The 18,653-nt window shown below is 46.3% G+C and overlaps 1 protein-coding gene across 1 annotated transcript in view; it reads right to left on the reverse strand.

Annotated features, from left to right (window-relative positions):
- Positions 1 to 18,653, reverse strand: part of LOC133351613 (synapsin-2-like) — a 154,659-nt gene that overhangs the window by 38,473 nt on the left and 97,533 nt on the right. The window contains 2 exon segments of the mRNA XM_061566935.1: positions 5,494 to 5,636; positions 9,938 to 10,000. Of these exon segments, the coding sequence (XP_061422919.1) occupies positions 5,494 to 5,636; positions 9,938 to 10,000 (206 nt within the window).

The raw sequence follows: 18,653 nt of genomic DNA on the forward strand, positions 1-18,653 counted from the left end.
CATTGATGAATGAATGGGCATTCCCAAGCCACCTTCCATCTCCGCACAGCACTGTATGTATGTTGAACTTCCTTCTCACCATACGTAGCCAACCGTGCGAATCGGAGGTGCGGGGGAAAGACAACAAACTTAGCACAAAAAGCAGTTCTAAAGAATTGAGTTTTCAATTCTTGAGTTAAAAGTGCACACAAACATACAAAGAGGTTTTGCTTGTTTAAAACCAGATGTAATAAGTCACATTTATGTTACCAGCATTTCACAGCAGCATTGCTATTGTTGACACTACCCCGATTACACACCGTATCTAGTATATATAGTATTGCAATTTGGTATATTTTTGTTTGAAACAACAGCTAAACCTCTTTTAACACTTATTACACAGCAAACAGCAGATGTTGAGTTTATATGCAAATTCTTCATGAATATTTCCCCGCACATTAAAAAGCGCCACGGGGCATATCTACGGGAGCATTGTTGGTAAAGGCACAGCGCTGTGATTTGCTCGCTCGCACCACTGCTGGTGGAAGGAGCGCCACTAGATGGAGCTCTTGAGACCCCCCTCTAGAAGGTGCTTGGTCTACTCTTCCACGCAGGCCAGGCGTCGTGGAAGACGTGGAAGTTACCTACGCGTTACTGCACCGCACATGACCTACCGATCAATAACACTGGTCAACACACTTTTTCTGGAATAAGGTATTCCAACTGTTTTAAGGTAATTTTGGGGTGCTGATTCCAAATCTGGCATCAGTTTTTGTCTAGCACCTCAGGTTTTCTAGATATCAAATATAGCATTTTCAATAAAAACTGCAGAAGAAAAATATTAAATAAATGTGGATATCTACATAAAATGATATTATAAACACACTATCCTAAAAATACAGCACCAAATTTTAACACTAAAGCAGTCACTGACTCGCAACAACTTGCAATCGTAAGTGACAGAGTTAATTTTGGGTAAAATCAATGAAAATGCGGTATGCCGATAGCATAAAAATGAGATGTGATGGAGCAAATCTGAGATCAGATTTGGAATCAGCACCCTGAAATTAGTCTAAACAGCTGCAAAAGTCCAGGCCAGAAAAACATGTTTTTTTGTTGTTGATCAGTGTTGTCTGTGGTTGAACCCATTTATATTTCTGGGTGGACAGAGGCAGCGGGGGAGGGGCGCTGGTTAAGGAACTCACGCCGTTGTTTCAACCGCTGAGTCGAGCGATGGATTCAAAAGGGTGGCGACCTCTGGCTTTCAAGGCCAGTGTGCGGACCGTTGTACCATGACCTCTGGGTTTCAAGGCTAGTGTGTGAACCATTGTACCGCGACCTCTGGGTTTCAAGGCCAGTGTGCGGACCGTTGTACCGTGACCTCTGGGTTTCAAGGCTAGTGTGTGAACCATTGTACCGCGACCTCTGGGTTTCAAGGCCAGTGTGCGGACCATTGTACCATGACCTCTGGGTTTCAAGGCCATTGTGTGAACAATTGTACCGTGATCTCTAGTTTTCAAGGCCATTGTGTGAACCATTGTACCGTACCGTGACCTCTAGGTTTCAAGGCCAGTGTGCGGACCATTGTACCATGACCTCTGGGTTTCAAGGCCATTGTGTGAACCATTGTACCGTGACCTCTAGGTTTCAAGGCCAGTGTGTGAGCTATTGTACCGTGACCTCTGGGTTTCAAGGCCAGTGTGTGAACCATTGTACCGTGACCTCTGGGTTTCAAGGCCAGTGTGTGAACCATTGTACCGTGACCTCTGGGTTTCAAGGCCAGTGTGCGGACCATTGTACCGTGACCTCTGGGTTTCAAGGCCATTGTGTGAACCATTGTAACGTGACCTCTGGGTTTCAAGTCCAGTGTGCGGACCATTGTACCATGACCTCTGGGTTTCAAGGCCAGTGTGTGAGCCAATGCACCGCGACCCCTTGGTTTCAAGGCCAGTGTGCGGACCATTGTATCATGACCTCCAGATTTCAAGGCCATTGTGTGAACCATTGCACCACAGCAGCATCTCACATACCAATACGTACCAAAAAAAATGCTCTGGCTTACTGTAAAGTGCATTTTTTCCCCTTCCAATATGTGGAATGGCTTGCCAGCAATCCGACAAAAATGTTTGCAATGTGTAGGTCTTGGGTGGGCGGAATGTGCGTGGAAGAATGCGCTTTTCTTTTATTGCTGCGGTGAAGCGTGGCCCAGTGGCATGGCTGCCCTGTTGTGCTGAAGCTGGTTTTCCCGTCGTTTTATTTCAAGAGTGTAAATTAAAATGTGTCCGCGTGCATGCGCGATGACTAATGCACGTTTGGCCTTGTGGAAATGAAGTAAAAAAAATTGGCACGAACAAAAGATGTTGTCGTGAAGAAAAATGTATCAATGTCTTTTGTTGTGTGGCAAAATCACATTTAACCACATTACTGTGAAGTTTACGAACATTTTCCCACGATGACATATAGATTGAAACCACAGTTTAAATTGTATATTTAGGGCAATTATATTGGAGGCGTACTGGGATCAAAAATGAAACAATGAGGAAAATTGAAGCAGCCTGAAGTGCTTTTGAGAAACTGGACGTAATAATGCCAATGTGTGTACGTAAGTTGAACTTCTTTCGCACCGTACGTAGCCAACTGTGCTAATCGGGAGGTGCCCGATGAAGATGGTTGCTAATCAGCGTCTTAACGCCCGCGGTGATGTTTCGATCAGAAACATGGAGACAGACAAAGTTGAACGAATGTCGAGAAGTGCTGCTCAAAGGAAGCGTTAACGGAGAGGTGCACGCTGGGAATTTCACTCGGACCTGGTCCAGTGAACAAATGCCAGCGAGAGAGACCACATTGACTGTTATGAAAAGTTAAGCGGGCTTGGGCCAGGCGACGTCACGAGATGGATGAGGCAGCATCGATGGGCGAAACGGGTGATGGAATGGCGGCCAAAAGGAGAGAATGCGTCCCGAGTGGATGACCGCCACGGAGATGGAGGGATGACATTGAGGGATGTGAAAGGGATGACATCGAGCAGTGGTGCTTAACCTTTACTGCAGCCTTGCAGCCCCTTTGGTAGTTCTCAATCATTGAAACATACACATGTACAATACTCATAAATACATAGGGTTTGATGAAACAAAGTACATCTATATTCTTGGTTTTTTCGGTAAAGTCACGTTGAAGGGAAATAATAAAATAATTCAAATATAAAACAATAAAAATTCTCACGACGTTTCGACTGCAACACAAGCAATCATCATCAGGTGTGAAATCCACAGCAGGAAAATGTGAAAAAAGTACATGTAGTTGCACTTATGTGACCGTGCTTAATTTGCGTTTCGATTATTTACCTTCTGAAAAAAACTTTATCCATCACTCATTCACATGTTGGGGAGGGTGGAATGTCTTCGGATACATTAATTAAATTAGCTGTACGTGAAGGCAAAACAATAACGATGAATCCAACCACCGGCATCTCCGATTAGCACGGTTGGCTACGTGCGGTGCGAAAGAATTTCAACATGCATACATACTGCCCATAGACTAACACTACCCATAGACTCAACACTGCCCATAGACTAACACTACCCGTAGACTCAACACTGCCCATAGACTCAACACTGCACATCCAATTAGCACGGTTGACTACGAACGGTGCAAAAGAAGTTCAACATACATGCATACTTATGTTGCAAGAATAAATGGCGTGATCTAAACACCATTGAAGCCGCTATCGTTCGAAGCACAAATAATGAAGCGCTTATGAAGGAATGGCTGCTTGGCAGGCACGTAAAGACCACCAAGCCATTGGCAGTAGCGACACGGCCGTAAAAGCTCCCGTAAAATAAAAGCCTCTCTTCAAAAAAAAAAATCCGAGTTTAAGCTCCGGCCAGCACTCCTGCTTTTTTGAAACCCGTCGATAATTTGCACTTGAAGTTTGATTCCACCCGTCCCCAAAACGCCCTTGTTATTGTCCGTTCTACCATGGGTTTCTAATTTCCCAGAGAAATTGGGTAGATAATTTTAAACCACTGCAATGGTAAAGCAACGCTTCATTTCATTTGATATATGTTTGAAAGCACCCCCTGTTGAAGTGTGCCCGCGCTGCTTGAAGTGCCCAGCTTGGCATCTCAGGATTATGCAAATGCGGCGATGAAGCTCAACGGGCCACCGTGTCCTGTGTGTTTCACCAACAAGTGTTAATTGCCTGTGGGTAATTACATGTTCCAAATCTTGGATACCGTCACATCGTGATCATCCTCATTATTGCTATCATCATCATCTGCATCATCATCTGCATCATCATCGTCGTCATCACAACAACAATGACTATCTTTAGGCAGTTTTGCTTAAGTGGGTTTATTAGAGCTTATTGGTCTGTCGCCAATGAACGCCACTTGGGGGCCTCCTTATTCACGAGCAACAAGCAAACCATGGTCCATCAGCGAGTGCCATGGTTTCATCGCCCCTTTAGCCACCTCCTTTGGACGTCCCCGCACCTCAAAACGTCCAAAGTGTGGCTGCAACCGCAGCTCACACCAGGAACAACAACAACAACAACATGGTTCTGCAAGAATCTCTCTCCCCGCGTGGCTCGAGGCCAGCCTGGGTGGCAGAGCTGAGGCGCGTTGCCTCGAACACATGCTGGCTTTTGCACATGACTCAGCTCGTGCGAAAGAGAAAAAAAAAGTCCACAGCTAGGCCGAGTGCAGCTGTGCCCCGCTCCGCGGGCGGATGGCAAAAACAAACAAACAAACAATAACAAGTTGCCGAAAATGATTTCCGCTGTAGCCCAGGGAGTGGCAGCTTCTCTGCAAGGTGACCTTACGCATTAAGAAAGGGGGAGCCTGTGGTGTGTTTTTAGACTGTTATGTTCCGTTTAGGACACCGAGTCGTGCCAAGCGAGCTCAAGGATAATGACTTGCATTTATAGGGCACTCGCTCGAATACTTCAGCAACTCGAAGCACCTTGCATCAAATGTCATCTCAGAAATTCTGATTCCCCGCTGCAGTCTGGCCAAGGGGAACCCCCAGCGGAAGCTGCCCCCATGCGGCACAAAGGTGTTTGCAGTACCCGCCTGCAATTGGGTTTAGTCCACCGAGTAACAGAGATGGCGCAACCTCTCTCTCTCTCTGTAGATTGATATCAATTCTCAGGCGCACCATACGTGCATTCAAGAATATAACGTAAACATGCACATTACAAAAACGTTCCAAAGTGCTTAGATGTGTTCTGATCAACCGGCCATTTGATCAGATCAGGATTTCTGGTGCGAACACAGTTCGCGTCGGCAGGTTCCCTGAAACCAACTCCAGTGCCACAGCGTGATTTACATGTGTTCTGCTGCAAGGAATTAAAATGGGATGGCCTCCTGTCCAATTCATCCCCCCCCAGCCTCCTTATTTTGTAGGCCAAAGCCTGGGCCTCATTAGGCTACCGTGGGCCTCAGTGCAATTTTCATTGCCTGCACACTCAAAAGCTACACCGCTCGCCAAATAGCCCAGTGGCAGGAGACTCACATGTAGGCCTTGTAGTTGGCGCCTATCTTCTGGACGCGGATGTCATACTTGGAGTCGATGAAAGGCTCGCAGGTGGCGTAGGTCTGGGCCATGGCAACCACGCCGGCCATGTCCTGGAAGTCGTAATGGTTCTCCACCTTCACCTGGATGCACGTACAAAGAACCAAGCGCCGCCCGAGGTGGCAAGCGATGTGAATCTGACGTTTCAAGAAGTAGAGAGGCATTTTAATAAGTTTGCAACTTAGTTCTAGATTTGAAGCTTTCGTGACTGCAAGTATTCATATTCTTAGGTTTTTTCGGTAAAGTCACGTAGGTAAAAAATAATAAAATTAGGTCAAGTGGAATTTTCTGTGGGGGGGGTAAACACGCATTTGATCCGAGTGGAAATATCTTCGTCTCCCGACACCGCGACACTTGCGTCACCTGCTGCGTGCTTAATGTTCTATCACTCTGTGCGTGTCAATAGAGATCTACACAGTTATTTTTTGTGTTCTTCACGAGTATACATTCTATATGCAGGGTGCTTAGAAATGTTTTTAACACTTCTGAGAATTTGCAACAATACCACAAGACATGTGCCTCCGGGCTCTGGAGACCATCTGGAGAAGATTCCAGCCATGTGTTGACAACGATGGCGAACAAGTGGAGACTTTTTGAAGCTATTAACACACATTTATTATCATGTTACAGTGTATTATACGTTTTTTTTCATTAAAAACGATAGTCCCATAATAATAATTCACATTTTGTTGAAACACCGTGTATATCTTCTTGGTTCTTTCGGTAAAGTCACGTAGAAGGGAAATAATAAAATAATAAAAATAAAACATAATAAAATAATTCTCACGACTTTTCGGCCACAACACAAGCAGCCGTCCTCAGGTGAAGAACAGGTCCGTTAAGTAGACAGAGTCCGAATGGCACGCCCCAGGCTTGGAGCGACTATTTATGCTGGGATGGAGGGGCGAAGAGCGTCTTGACAAAATAATTTGCATATAAAGAGGAATTTAGCATATTTATGGGAAATGCAGATATGCGATTAGCACTACTTGTGAAATGCGTAGGAGGTTTGGCGAGGGGTTTAATTTAACCCGCCCTGTATATTTATATCAAAGACAAAGGGAAAACGTTAAATTTGGAGGCGTTTTATGCAGACAGCTACCGAGCTCAAGTCCTGGCCATACGCAGGGCCAGCGGAATGTTTCGTTAACCAATTTGTGGACCTCTCTTAGGTTCAGAGTCGAGAATTGTCATGGTACTCTACATGGCGTACGCATTGATAACCACGATAATTTACGGGCCCTTTATATCGCAAAGGCCCTCCCCATGTGCTGTTGGTCCCGAGGGTTGTTTGACTATACTTTCCCACACTAGTCAGTAGATATTGGTGAACGGGCGAGGGGTGACAAGTCACGGGCCAGAACAGACATCGTTAATCACTTAATCACTCCCGTTTTGCCATCGTTGGGGAATCGAACTCGGATTGCCAGGTTCACGGCGCACTGCGCTAACCACTGCCACATCCCCGAATGTTTTTCATTGTGTTTCCGTTGCTGTGCTCTGTCTGCGATGGTGGTGAAGAATACCACGTGGTACATCAGCTAAGATGGACAAGCCCCCTAAGGGATAACGTTATCGTGGGCACAATATTGACACACTCTTCCGCCTTCCATAGATTTGCCCACATAAAAGCCGGTGACCGCATTGGCTGCCGTGTGTCAAGACTGACTGACTGTTAGCAGAAAGCCAAACGGGGAGTACGAGAGAGAGAGAAAGAATTGGGTAGCGTAGTGGCTGAGTGAGTCCAGAGGGCGAGCGAGAGGGGGCAAACCTAAAAAATCTGCCCCGCAGAACATCTTGAATGTGTGTTACATAACCCCCCTCTGGCTCCTGCGTTCTTGCAATCAAAGTCCAAGGTTTGTCTTGGTCACTCAGTTATGAATCCGTGGCACTCTTCAATGAATGGCCCGCTCTGTTCTCCGAGTGGGATCTTTTATCTTCAAAGTCACGGATGTGAAGGTACAACGTGATATATATTTTTCATATCGTCAACATCCCTCCGGGGATGTCGAACGTACAAGTGCCACATTGTGGGGAAGTCAACAGTGGTTTTCCCATGGATATACTCGCCCCCGTCATAGGAACGTGGACTTTCCACTTCTGGCTCAGGGGCTGTAAATTGGAAATAAGGATTCCCCGCAATGCTCATTTGAGCAGCAAATCACTACGATTGTCGGCTCGGCTTGTCGAGTCGATCGTCGCTTTTTCTGCGTCGTGGCAATAAAACATGTGATGGCAATTATGGCCTCCTCGTGACTGCATCCCAAAGGAGTTCTTTTTTTTTAATGGGAATGCCTTTGCGATGACCTAAGTCACCCTTAATGTGCCGGAGCTTGTCAGATCTCAGAAGCTAGGCAGCATTAAAGCCTGTTCATTACTTGGACGGCTGATCATCAGTGCACACCAGGTCTCCGTCGTGCCTTCTGTCCAACCTGTGCGATCTTTCCCCAATATCCTGCACTTGGCCACCGCTTCGGGCGTTGGCATTGCCAAATCTCGAGGAGTGCACTGTGGTGCTGTTGCACGCCAAGTGTTGTCGGCATACTATGGGTGTGAGGGCTTTCAGGTGTTGTGGAGAGTGCAATGGATAGCAGCCCACTGATAGATTTGTGTCCGCTCACTGGACTGAGTCTGTTTTTTAATTGAATCCATCTGTGCAAGAGTTTCACTGTGAATCCCATCGAATACATCAGGGTTTCCCCCCCTAGGCATTCTAGTTAATTCCCACATGTCTGGCTAACGAATTGACATTCGTACCACAGATAAACACGTAACAGAATATGGATAGCAGAGAAACTCACGGAGTTTTCAGACCAATGACCGAACGATGTTGACTCATTAAATAAAACGCAATCCATCTTAATGCTCATTGATATTAGAAAGGTATATCCTGCACTTGATCAAGCGCTACATCATTATTCCGCTCCCCTGCTTTGGCTGAGCACCGCAGTGGTCCGTAGGGTGTCTGCAAGTTCATATCCCAAAATATAATTATTAATCCACCCTCTGTGGTCTGTTAATTAGTTACTTTTTTATTTCAAAAAGAACCAGATACAGAACATAAACCGGGGCACCACGCGGGCTAGATGTTAACTACCTCGCCTGGTATACAGGAGGTCGTGGGTTTGATCCCGACCCTGATGCCTGCTGTATATTTGAAGTTTGCATGTTCTCCCCGGATTTTTCTCCGAGGCCTCTGCTTTTTTTCCTCCCCATTTAGAAACAACACGCGTTTAGAGTATTTGGCTGCTAGAAATGTCCACCTGATAAGCCACTTCGTTCAGATATCATTTGTGGCCAGGTCGCTTCTGGAAGAGAGCTACACAGCTCAGTGGGCCTTGCCTGGTAAAATAAAAAAAAATAGTTGACTTTAGAGTTTCACTTTGTGGAAATCCTCCCGTTTGTTGCCTTACATGTGGAGATCTCCCGGTGTGGGGTTCCCATCACCGCCTCAGGTGCTGCGACCGATGACGGCATCGACCGCACGCCAGTAAAATTTCGATTTTAAGCTTTCGTGACTGCAGGGATTCATCTTCTTGGTTCTTTCGGTAAAGTCACGTAGAAGGGAAATAATAAAAATATAACGTGATAAAATAATTCTCACGACGTTTCGGCCACAACGCAAGCAGCCGTCCTCAGGTGAAGAACAGGTCTGTCGGAAAGACAGCGTCTGAATTTCAACGCAAGCAGCCATCCTCAGGTGAAGAACAGGTCTGTCGGAAAGACAGCGTTTGAAATTCAGTCTGAAATTCAGACGCTGTCTTTCCGACAGACAGCGTCTTTCCGACAGACAGCGTCTGAATTTCAGACTGAATTTCAGACGCTGTCTTTCCGACAGACCTGTTATTCACCTGAGGACAGCTGCTTGCATTGTGGCCGAAACGTCGAGAGAATTATTTTATTATGTTTTATTATTTTATTATTTCCCTTCTACGTGACTTTACCGAAAGAACCAAGAAGATGACTCACGCCAGTAGTCGCGGCGGGACACCGCGTTCGCTTGCGCCGAACATTCCCCGGACGTCGAGTGTTTTTTTTTGCGGGTGATAGCGGTCTCGACGCCGTCGAGTGACGCCTTTCAAATTGTTCCGATTTTTATCGGTGGCATGTTTATTTAAACATTTTTATTCAACCAGAGCCCCATACAGAGGGGCACAGAAACTCGAGGGACAAATATTCCAAGATATACGCCTCCCGAAATATGAAAAAGAAAGGAGCCGGAGAAGTTGAGCTTCAATGTCCCTCCCAGGTTGGGTTTCGGCGGCACGTTTGGAAAATATAAAAGTGTCTATATATTTTGCAAGCGCGCCGCAGATTCGAACAAGCGCGTGCGCCAACTCGGTGTCGATCAGCGGGAGACCGGTGTAAGATGCAGACGACGCACCTTGCCCATGCCGGAGTGAGCGTGGCCAATCTTAACCACGACCGGGAAGGTGGGCGCAGTCAGCTACAGCGGCGGCATAGAGACACACAACAAAAACACAAACAAACAAATCAACAACGGAACCGCAGGACGCATCAACATTGTCACAGACGAGAGATTAGTATCACGGCCTCAAGCATTCTTCTTTGCAACGTGTCTTGCTCCGAGGCATGTCGACGCTTCAGGGTCCTTCCATGCCGCCCGACGGCGCCTCTGCACATCACAAGTCAGAGGGTGCCGTGACTCCCTGCTCATGCAGAGAGCCAGTGGTGGAAATTCCACATTCATTTGGCGAAGGTGAGAGTCTCTCCATGGGACAAAATATTGTTGGCGCAAAAACTGGAACTCATTTTTATGATCCCCAAGGGATGATAGGCTGAACTCTTATAACAAAAAAATGCTGAATTAAACCAACGTTTCATGGTTTATTTCCGATGTATAGCATTATTTGAAGTTATATAACAATATTTGAAAAAGAAAAGAAATTGATTATGGGTAGCCATGTTCTATCCACTGCTAGATAAAGGCCTCCCAAGCCACCACCGGTTCTCACAGTTTTGCGATGTAAACAATCCACCTGGCACCTGTGCACGAGCTGATCTCACCGCTCCATCTCCACTCTAGTCGTCTTCGTGGGAGTGTTTGCTCCTTTGTCTGCCACTCCAACGTTAGTCTCAAACCACCGGCCATCACCCCTTCGAATGACTTGTCCTCAACGACCCCTTCCCGTTCAGATGACGTACACGTACATACGTCATCGGAACGGGACGGAACTGAAAGAAAAACTAGAATAAAATAACTTTATCACGACCGAGGCTCCTACAAGGCCACGCGAGAGGCGTGTGGCACAGCTTGGCGCTGGCTATCATAGAGTGTGGTCGTGTCGCTACAGTTCTCTTTGGTGAGTAAAATGTCTTTAAAAACAACGGCGCTACGCCTCTCTAAATACAATTAACGAGAACCACTTGCGCCTTCCGAGATTCAGTGGTGAATGGGACCCACCCTGCAACTTGCAGTTGTCTCGGAACGGGAAAGGGTTACAGGGTCAATATAATGTCTCTAACTTGCATATGTTATCGAATTCATGTGGTCCCCTTCTCGGTGTAATTCTCAGAGCATGCATATCACTATGGATTGGTGAGTCATGAAGGGCTGTAAAAAATCTATACCACGATGGAAGTCTACACCAGATGTGGAACCCGGCTTTCGTCGGTTCAACCCGCACCACCATACGCCCACGAACTTCACACACACATGCACACCCACTCACGTAGGCATGCGTAAGTTCCATACGGTTTAACATCCACGTCTGTGTTTGAGAAACGTCAGCGTGACACAACGCTGAGTCATGCTGCAGCAAAGGGGGAAGGTCATTTGATGGCCAACGCATTCACCTTCGGCCGAAGCCAATTTGCCCGTGCGTCGTTTTTTTGTTGTTGCTTCCAAGCAGCAGTGCGCAACACAGAGGTCAACGAGAGTGGACCCACGTCCAGACCACAAACGCTTCGGTGGGGGTGGTGGGGGGAGTGGAAGAAAATAGCGCAATCGTCGCGAGGCAATTACGTGGCACACCACCGTGAGCGTGGGAGAAGTTACTTGACCGCGCATTTACGGGCACAGCTTCGGACGAGGCGAAGGTTAAGGCGCTACGGCTCATCATTTCTGCAAGTGGAAGCCTGCGCGAAACAAAACATGAAATAAAAACAAAGTTTCATTAATTTCCAAAGCTATCTCACCCCTCACAGACACCGAACGCTGGCGCAAATGATGCCCTCTTGACAACCGTTCGTGGGAAAAAAAGCAAACTACGCCCCAGCACTGTGTCTCTCTCTCTTCTCTCTCTCACGAGGCCGCGTTTGTCTTCAATCTCCTCCCTGCACGCTCTGCGGGCACCACTATCCGCGTGGGCGTGCTCGCTCCGATCGCGCGCCGTCTGTCTGGGTGCTTCTGCGACGCGGAGAAATGTTGACGATCGACGAGACGATGGGCACGGTGCTGGGCGGAGGGGACACACGGGGGTCTCTATTCGTTTATGTGCCGGAAGTCTCGCTCAGGACTCAATTAGCGAATTCCGAACGCATGACAAGCCAGCTGCATCAATGTCGAAGGAAACAAAACAGACTGCCGTGCGCCATGTGCCAAATTAAATGATTCACTCACGGGATGGTGGGGGTGGCGGGGGGCCCCAGGGGGGGGGGTGGGGGTCAAGAGGTAAAAAAACAAATCTGCAGGCAGCCGAGCACAATAGCGTGTGCTTTAAATTGAAAACATCTATTTTCTTGTGAAAACAAAAGAGTCAAATGGTAATGAGAAGTCCTTTGAAACAGTCTGCCAGTGGCAATTGATTTTAAAATATATATACTGTATGTAGTGAATTAATAATCATATATAGTAATTACGTACAGCCCTTTGTCCATCCACTCCTGTTCATGTAATCAGGGTGAATGATGACTGGCTGCAAAGGGAACGTTCTAAGGTGCTGGGGGAAGAACAAAAACCGCGATATGACCAAACGTCAAACATCAATCACTGGCGGGGATGGAAGCTGTCTTCTCGGTTTGAAATCAGAAGCAGAATTTTTTTTATTTGTACCACAGGAATCCGATGAGTTGTAAAGCTCTTTTCTTTTCATGGTCATGCCCCAACGGCCCCATGTACCGAGGGATTAGATTCAGGGGTGGGGAACGTCCGGCCCGCGGGCCGTATAAGGCCCGCGAAATCATTTAGTCTGGCCCTGCCAAGGCAACCGCAGGTGGGACTCGAAATTCAATAACGGGCTAATTTTTAAGTTGATAATTTTGTATGGCCCGTGCATGATGTTGTAAATATCCAAATGGCCCTTGGTAGAAAAAGGGTTCTCCACTCCTGTCCATTAGAAGAAGAACTTGTGGGTTCAGTCCTCTGGCGGTCCTAGCTCCAAGATTGATGAGGCTATAAACTCCATCCCGGTATTTTCAGTGTCAGGTGAAAACGCGTGGACGTGGATTTCATTGAGAAACTGAAATGCCCTGGTAGTGGCTTCACCTTCAGAGCCTTCTCACACAGAGAGCTAGAGGCTCAAATTGAAACCCATAGATTTACGTATAGTAGCGACCTATAGACTCACACAGAGACCCCATAGATTCACACAGAGCCCCAACGGACTTGCATATAGATCTATACATTGTCACAGAAAGCCATAAACAGGAATGCTCACATGGACATATAGTAGCGACCTATAGACTCACGCAGAGACTCATCGACTGGAATGCCCCTGGCAGTGGCTTCATCGTCAGCACTTTCGCCAACAGACTTGCGCCTGGTCTAGTGTGAGCCCAACACTGGCTCAGCATCTCCACCACCATCATCTCCACCACCATCATCACCGCCACCATCATCACCGCCACCATCACCACTCGTTGCCTCTGCGCCCCAATGAGTCCACCGACATGCCCGTCATCTTGTAGCCGCGGGCTTCCAATTGGTACAAATCCCTTACCAACGGTATTCATTTGACAAAACGTGTTGACCTCCCATCATACACGCCAGGTACGTAGAAATCGATCGTTTCTTCGTTAAAATGTACGATTATGATCACGATACGCTAATTGAAGCATTTGTGAAATAATCACGGAATGAAATATGTATACGTATGTATACTAATATGTATACTATATGTCTACTTTATATGCAGATCTCACCTTTAGGATAAGAGTATGAATGAGACAGAACATAGTAGTCGGGCGATACAACTGAGACAGTGAAAACTGACAAAAAAATGGTGATAATTGATCGATCTTCTTGGTTCTTTCGGTAAAGTCACGTAGAAGGGAAATAATAAAATAATAAAAATACAAAATAATAAAAAAATTCTCACGACGTTTCGGCCACAACGCAAGCAGCCAGAGGACCAAAAGAACCAAGAAGATGAATCCCTGCAGTCACGAAAGCTTTAAATCGAAATTTAATGATGCTTCAACAAATCCCCTTGGCGGAGGGATCAATGCTATCCAACACCCACACAAGCAACGTGTGTGCCGCTGACGGGATGCTTCCTTAATGATGACCCGTCTGTAAAAATGCTTCCCAGTAACAAGAGGCAGAGCCGTGAATGAAACAGACAGGATCCCGGCTAATGAAGCTGACAGGAGACACGGTGCTGATTTAAACGAAAAAAAATTAACTCGTAAAAACAAAGTTTTTCACTATAAATCCTTTATATGCGTGGCGGCTAGAGTCCTCTCGTCCTCTGGCTTGAGATGGCTGCCACCTATGGGTCAGATGATTGTCTGCCACCATTAAGCAAATTGGTAAATAAATATTTTTAAAAAATTCCCTAACCATTGTAAAATTTTGGAAAAAAATTTTCACGAAAATTAATTGTCACGCACAACGAGTCTGTGTGCAAAATGTCAGCTCGATTGGATCACGGAAAGTGGGTTAAAAAACGACCGAAAGATTTGCACGGTCGTAAACAAGCAAGCAAGCACGCAAGTGAACTTAATATAAAGGATTTAAAAAGGGCTCACATGAAGATATTCCAGATGCAGTTCGAAGACATTCTGTTTCCGCAGGGCCTAGCTTTGTTAGATGTGAAGATGTGCTGCGCTAGGAGAGTACCGAATGCTTTTTTTATTTGTTTCTTTAATCATATTTCACACTGGTCACTAAGGAAGGGTGAAGACGGGCAACTAGACATGGGAGCATGGAAACACAGTACAACAATGGGATTTTGCTGCGCACTTCTCTGCTGCCCACCACATAACATCACAGCCGATAATATTTGTGATGTACGGTGGATTGCCCATTCAAGAACTATCTGGTCTCAACCCTGCTTAGTTACCACCATATGATGAGGTAAGGGGCATTTCCGAGTGATTTTGTCCATGACGTGACAATCGGACTAGATTTTAGAACGAGCGTATGAGAAATACGCAATCAATTATTAAAGGAAATTCAATCAGGAGGGACCGTTTAGATAGATCCATATATAGAGAGACTCCCACGTCGAACTATTGACGAGATTTGCTTTGGGGTGACCTTCAGAGCAAGTGATGGAAAACGCGATCCCAGTATTGGTTATTGCCACTCCCATTCTTCACAATCAATTGCGGTATCGATTTGAGAGATATATATTTTGGACAGCACTGTGCCGGAATCAATTCCTCCCATCGCCGCCCAAGAAACGATCAGAGAAGGCTGCGCGCTAATTAATGTTTTGCTCGCGCCGATGATGGCGATGACAGTGATGACTGAATGATGTTGACAACAGTGATGAGTTAATGATGCTTAACGATAATGAGTGTTCGTTAGCGACAGTTATTGGTATAATTTAGTATTTTGTCTCGTATTTATTGTATGGGAAGAAACACAATTGAGCGGTGGTTCTGACGTCAAAGAGTTTTGGGCTCAAAAATATAACTTTTGTTAAGGTGGCCTTGAGTGTACTGAGTTGACGATCTCTGTGTGGTCGCCAATGACTCTTATCCTACCCCCCGCCCCACACCTCCGATTATCACGGTTGGGGGCCGTCCATAAATGACGTCACGCACCTGGTGGGGGGGGGGGGGGTCAGACATTTGTGACGATGTGTGACGAGGGGGGATGGGAAATGTGACGTCACATCAAAATGCGCAACTTTAAATAAATATAGACAACACGTTCGACTTAATTAAATAGACTTTTCAATAAATGTTTTCGCCTACAACGTCAGAGTGCAGCGCCACATTAAATACGCACTACAATGACAATAGTTTAAAGCGATTTGAAGCATGTTTTATTTTGGGGGGGGGGGGCAGAGCTTTGTGACGTCATATTTGAGGGGGGGTCTGACTTTTTGTGATGCCGTGTGACGAGGGGGGGGGGGGGTCAAAAATCGTCCAAAATCGCGTGACGTCATTTATGGACGGCCCCTTGGCTACATACGGTGCGAAAGAAGTTCAACATATATACATACAAACAAATCTCCCCACCCATCCCATTGCATCTAATTTGGTTATAGAGTTAAGTTGCCTCAATTTTAGCTCTGAGATATAAAACGTCGACTTGACTGTCGTGCAACGGTCATCACTGCCACGTGCAGTGCGAGTGGGATAGTGTCACCCTCTTTTCTTCATTGGCCAGTGGTGACTTAAAGGTAGCTCTGTTGGTGTGAACTTCCACTGGTTGTTCTTGGTGAGCTGTTAACTCCCTCGCTTCGTATACAGGAGGTCGTGGGTTCGATCCCGACGCTGACGACGCCTGCTGTATATTTGGAGTTTGCGTGTTCTCCCCGTGGTCGCGTGGATTTTTCTCCGGGTCCTCCGGTTTTAGAAATATGCATTGGGAGTATTTTGGCTGCTATAAATTTCCACGCGATAAGCCACTTCGTTGAGCTATCATTTGTGGCCAGGTCGCTTCTGAAAAAGAGCTACGTAGCTCGGTGGACCTGACCTGGTAAAGTAAAATAAAAAGTTTTAACAGTTTAACACGTTTTTTTTGGGTTAGAGCGCATAACACATTCCTGCGGAGGGAGCTGGTAGGAACGTTGGGTTGCTCGGTCAATGGCCAGGGTCAACGGCGGCGTGGTGTATTCCGCAAAAATGGCCGACTGCGAGGGCGGGCACAAGCCGGCGTGAGTAGGTTAAACGTTGAGTTTTATAAGGGCACCACGGGATGACCAGCCCCTCCCCACCCAGCCCCTCCCGACCCAGCCCCTCCCGACCCAGCCCCACCCCCCACCCAGCCCCACCCTCCCCACCCAGACCCTCCCCATCCTCCCCACCCAGCCCCTCCTCACCCTCCCCTCTCCACCCAGCCCCACACCTCACATTTTTGGATGCACGACGGACGGATACAATAATCCCCTGTGGGCTGGTGTAACCAGGAGGTTGCTACCAGTAAATATATAAGTATGTCGTGAAACCCGCCACCAACAGACACAGCCAGCTTGTAAATGTTGTGGCTATATTCTCCAACACACCGGTGTGCTGTACTAGTAACGAATTGGCACGTTTACATGACAAACCTTAATACTTGGACCGTGTCGGGTGGCGGCGGGTTTAATGACAGATTTATATATTTACGTGATCTAACCTGTATTATGGAAAGTTTTAACAGTTTAGTTGAACACTAAGCGTCGATCCGCTCGGCGTGACATCCGCAAGGAGACGTCATCTCGTGACGCGACGCCGAGAGCACCGTCGGGATGAAGTTTGGGCAGAGGAGGGTGCAGACAACACGTGAGCTAATTCCAGAGCGCATTTTAAATTTAGAGAAAAACATCTGCGTGACGGAAAACTCCACCCAACTATGAAGCTGCTGTCATTTAAAAAAGAGTAAATGTTTTACTTACAGGCAATTTCTTTTATAGCCACGTATAATTCACGAAATGCTTCCCCATCCACCATGAATCATTTCTCGAAATTAAACCTGTGTGTTTATACGGAAAAGTGTGCGTTATTAAAAACAAATTACACATAAATGTAGTCCTCTAGAGTGAGTAAAAAAAATCACACGGTTGAAATGTATGGCTGGCAAAGGCAAGCTGCCAGTAATGCCTCACTTCCTACAAAAAAACAACACTTTAATATGTCAATGTATACCTACGCAAACACCATTTCGTTCATTTTTGCATAATTTTAACTCAAGAAATATTTGAATTTGTATTCGTCGTTATATATTTTATTCGTGAATCACGCACACATATAAAAGCACATGTGGAATGTAACGGAAACATACGTGTCAAAGGAAATGGTTTTGTTAGTTTGAATACCAGGTGCTGTAGGCGGGGCTACAAATACTAGGAGATGGAATTCAGCAATGGATTATTTAACCTCTCATTGCGGAACTTTGAATGTCAACCCCTCCACCATAAGCGTGTGGGTTTTTTCTGGATAATCCAGATTCCTTCCAAACAGCCAAGCACTCATCTATCCCTCAGCTGCAACCCCAAACACTCTTGGGATGAAGCATCGGCACAGCATGGTGAAGTATGGTCAAACAAGGCCCATGACTCACATGGTGTGGGGTAGTTATTTATCCAGCAGTGGACTGACAAACGGCTGCAAAGTATGCCAAATATGTATTCGTCGACTTGGAAAAAGCTTCCCAATGTCAGAGGATCCCTTGCCTGAAAGGGAGGCTTCTAAAACTCAATGAGACATTCCCATAAAGAGGGCATTATATATCTTCTAAAATTACTTTCGCTGTGATGAAATGGCACAAGAGGTCATCGGTGAATTCTGGAACATTCCGTGATCGAAACATTACAAAACTGACTTTCCTAGATGGAACCGAATAAAATTCTTGCACAACAACCTCTGGGCTCCCAGCGGCAGCCAGACCACACCAAGGCGTTCATTGCGTCGCTTTCACAAAAAAAACCACAAAGGGAAGGCGTGACCATGTCTTGCATAATCAGCTGTGAACGAAGAGTACACTTGGCTCAGAAGCCACAATAACAGCGGGAGCTTCCCCAAATTCTGTACGGTGACCCATGGATTCATCACTTCAACATCGCCATCATCACCACCATCGATATCATTATTTACATAATTATAATTATCATGGTCATTAAGGCCATTAAAATTATTATCATCATCATCATCACCGCTATCTCCATCACTAAATTCACCAGTATTACAACTTGCTGCGCTGCCAAGGAAATGTAAGACCCATATTTGGCTATTCTGTTTAATGGCGCAGGTCTCCACCCTGG

This window comes from Lethenteron reissneri, chromosome 38, assembly GCF_015708825.2.
Source record: "Lethenteron reissneri isolate LAM-NWPU_2019-01 chromosome 38, ASM1570882v1, whole genome shotgun sequence".
NCBI classification, from domain to species: Eukaryota; Metazoa; Chordata; class Hyperoartia; order Petromyzontiformes; family Petromyzontidae; genus Lethenteron; species Lethenteron reissneri.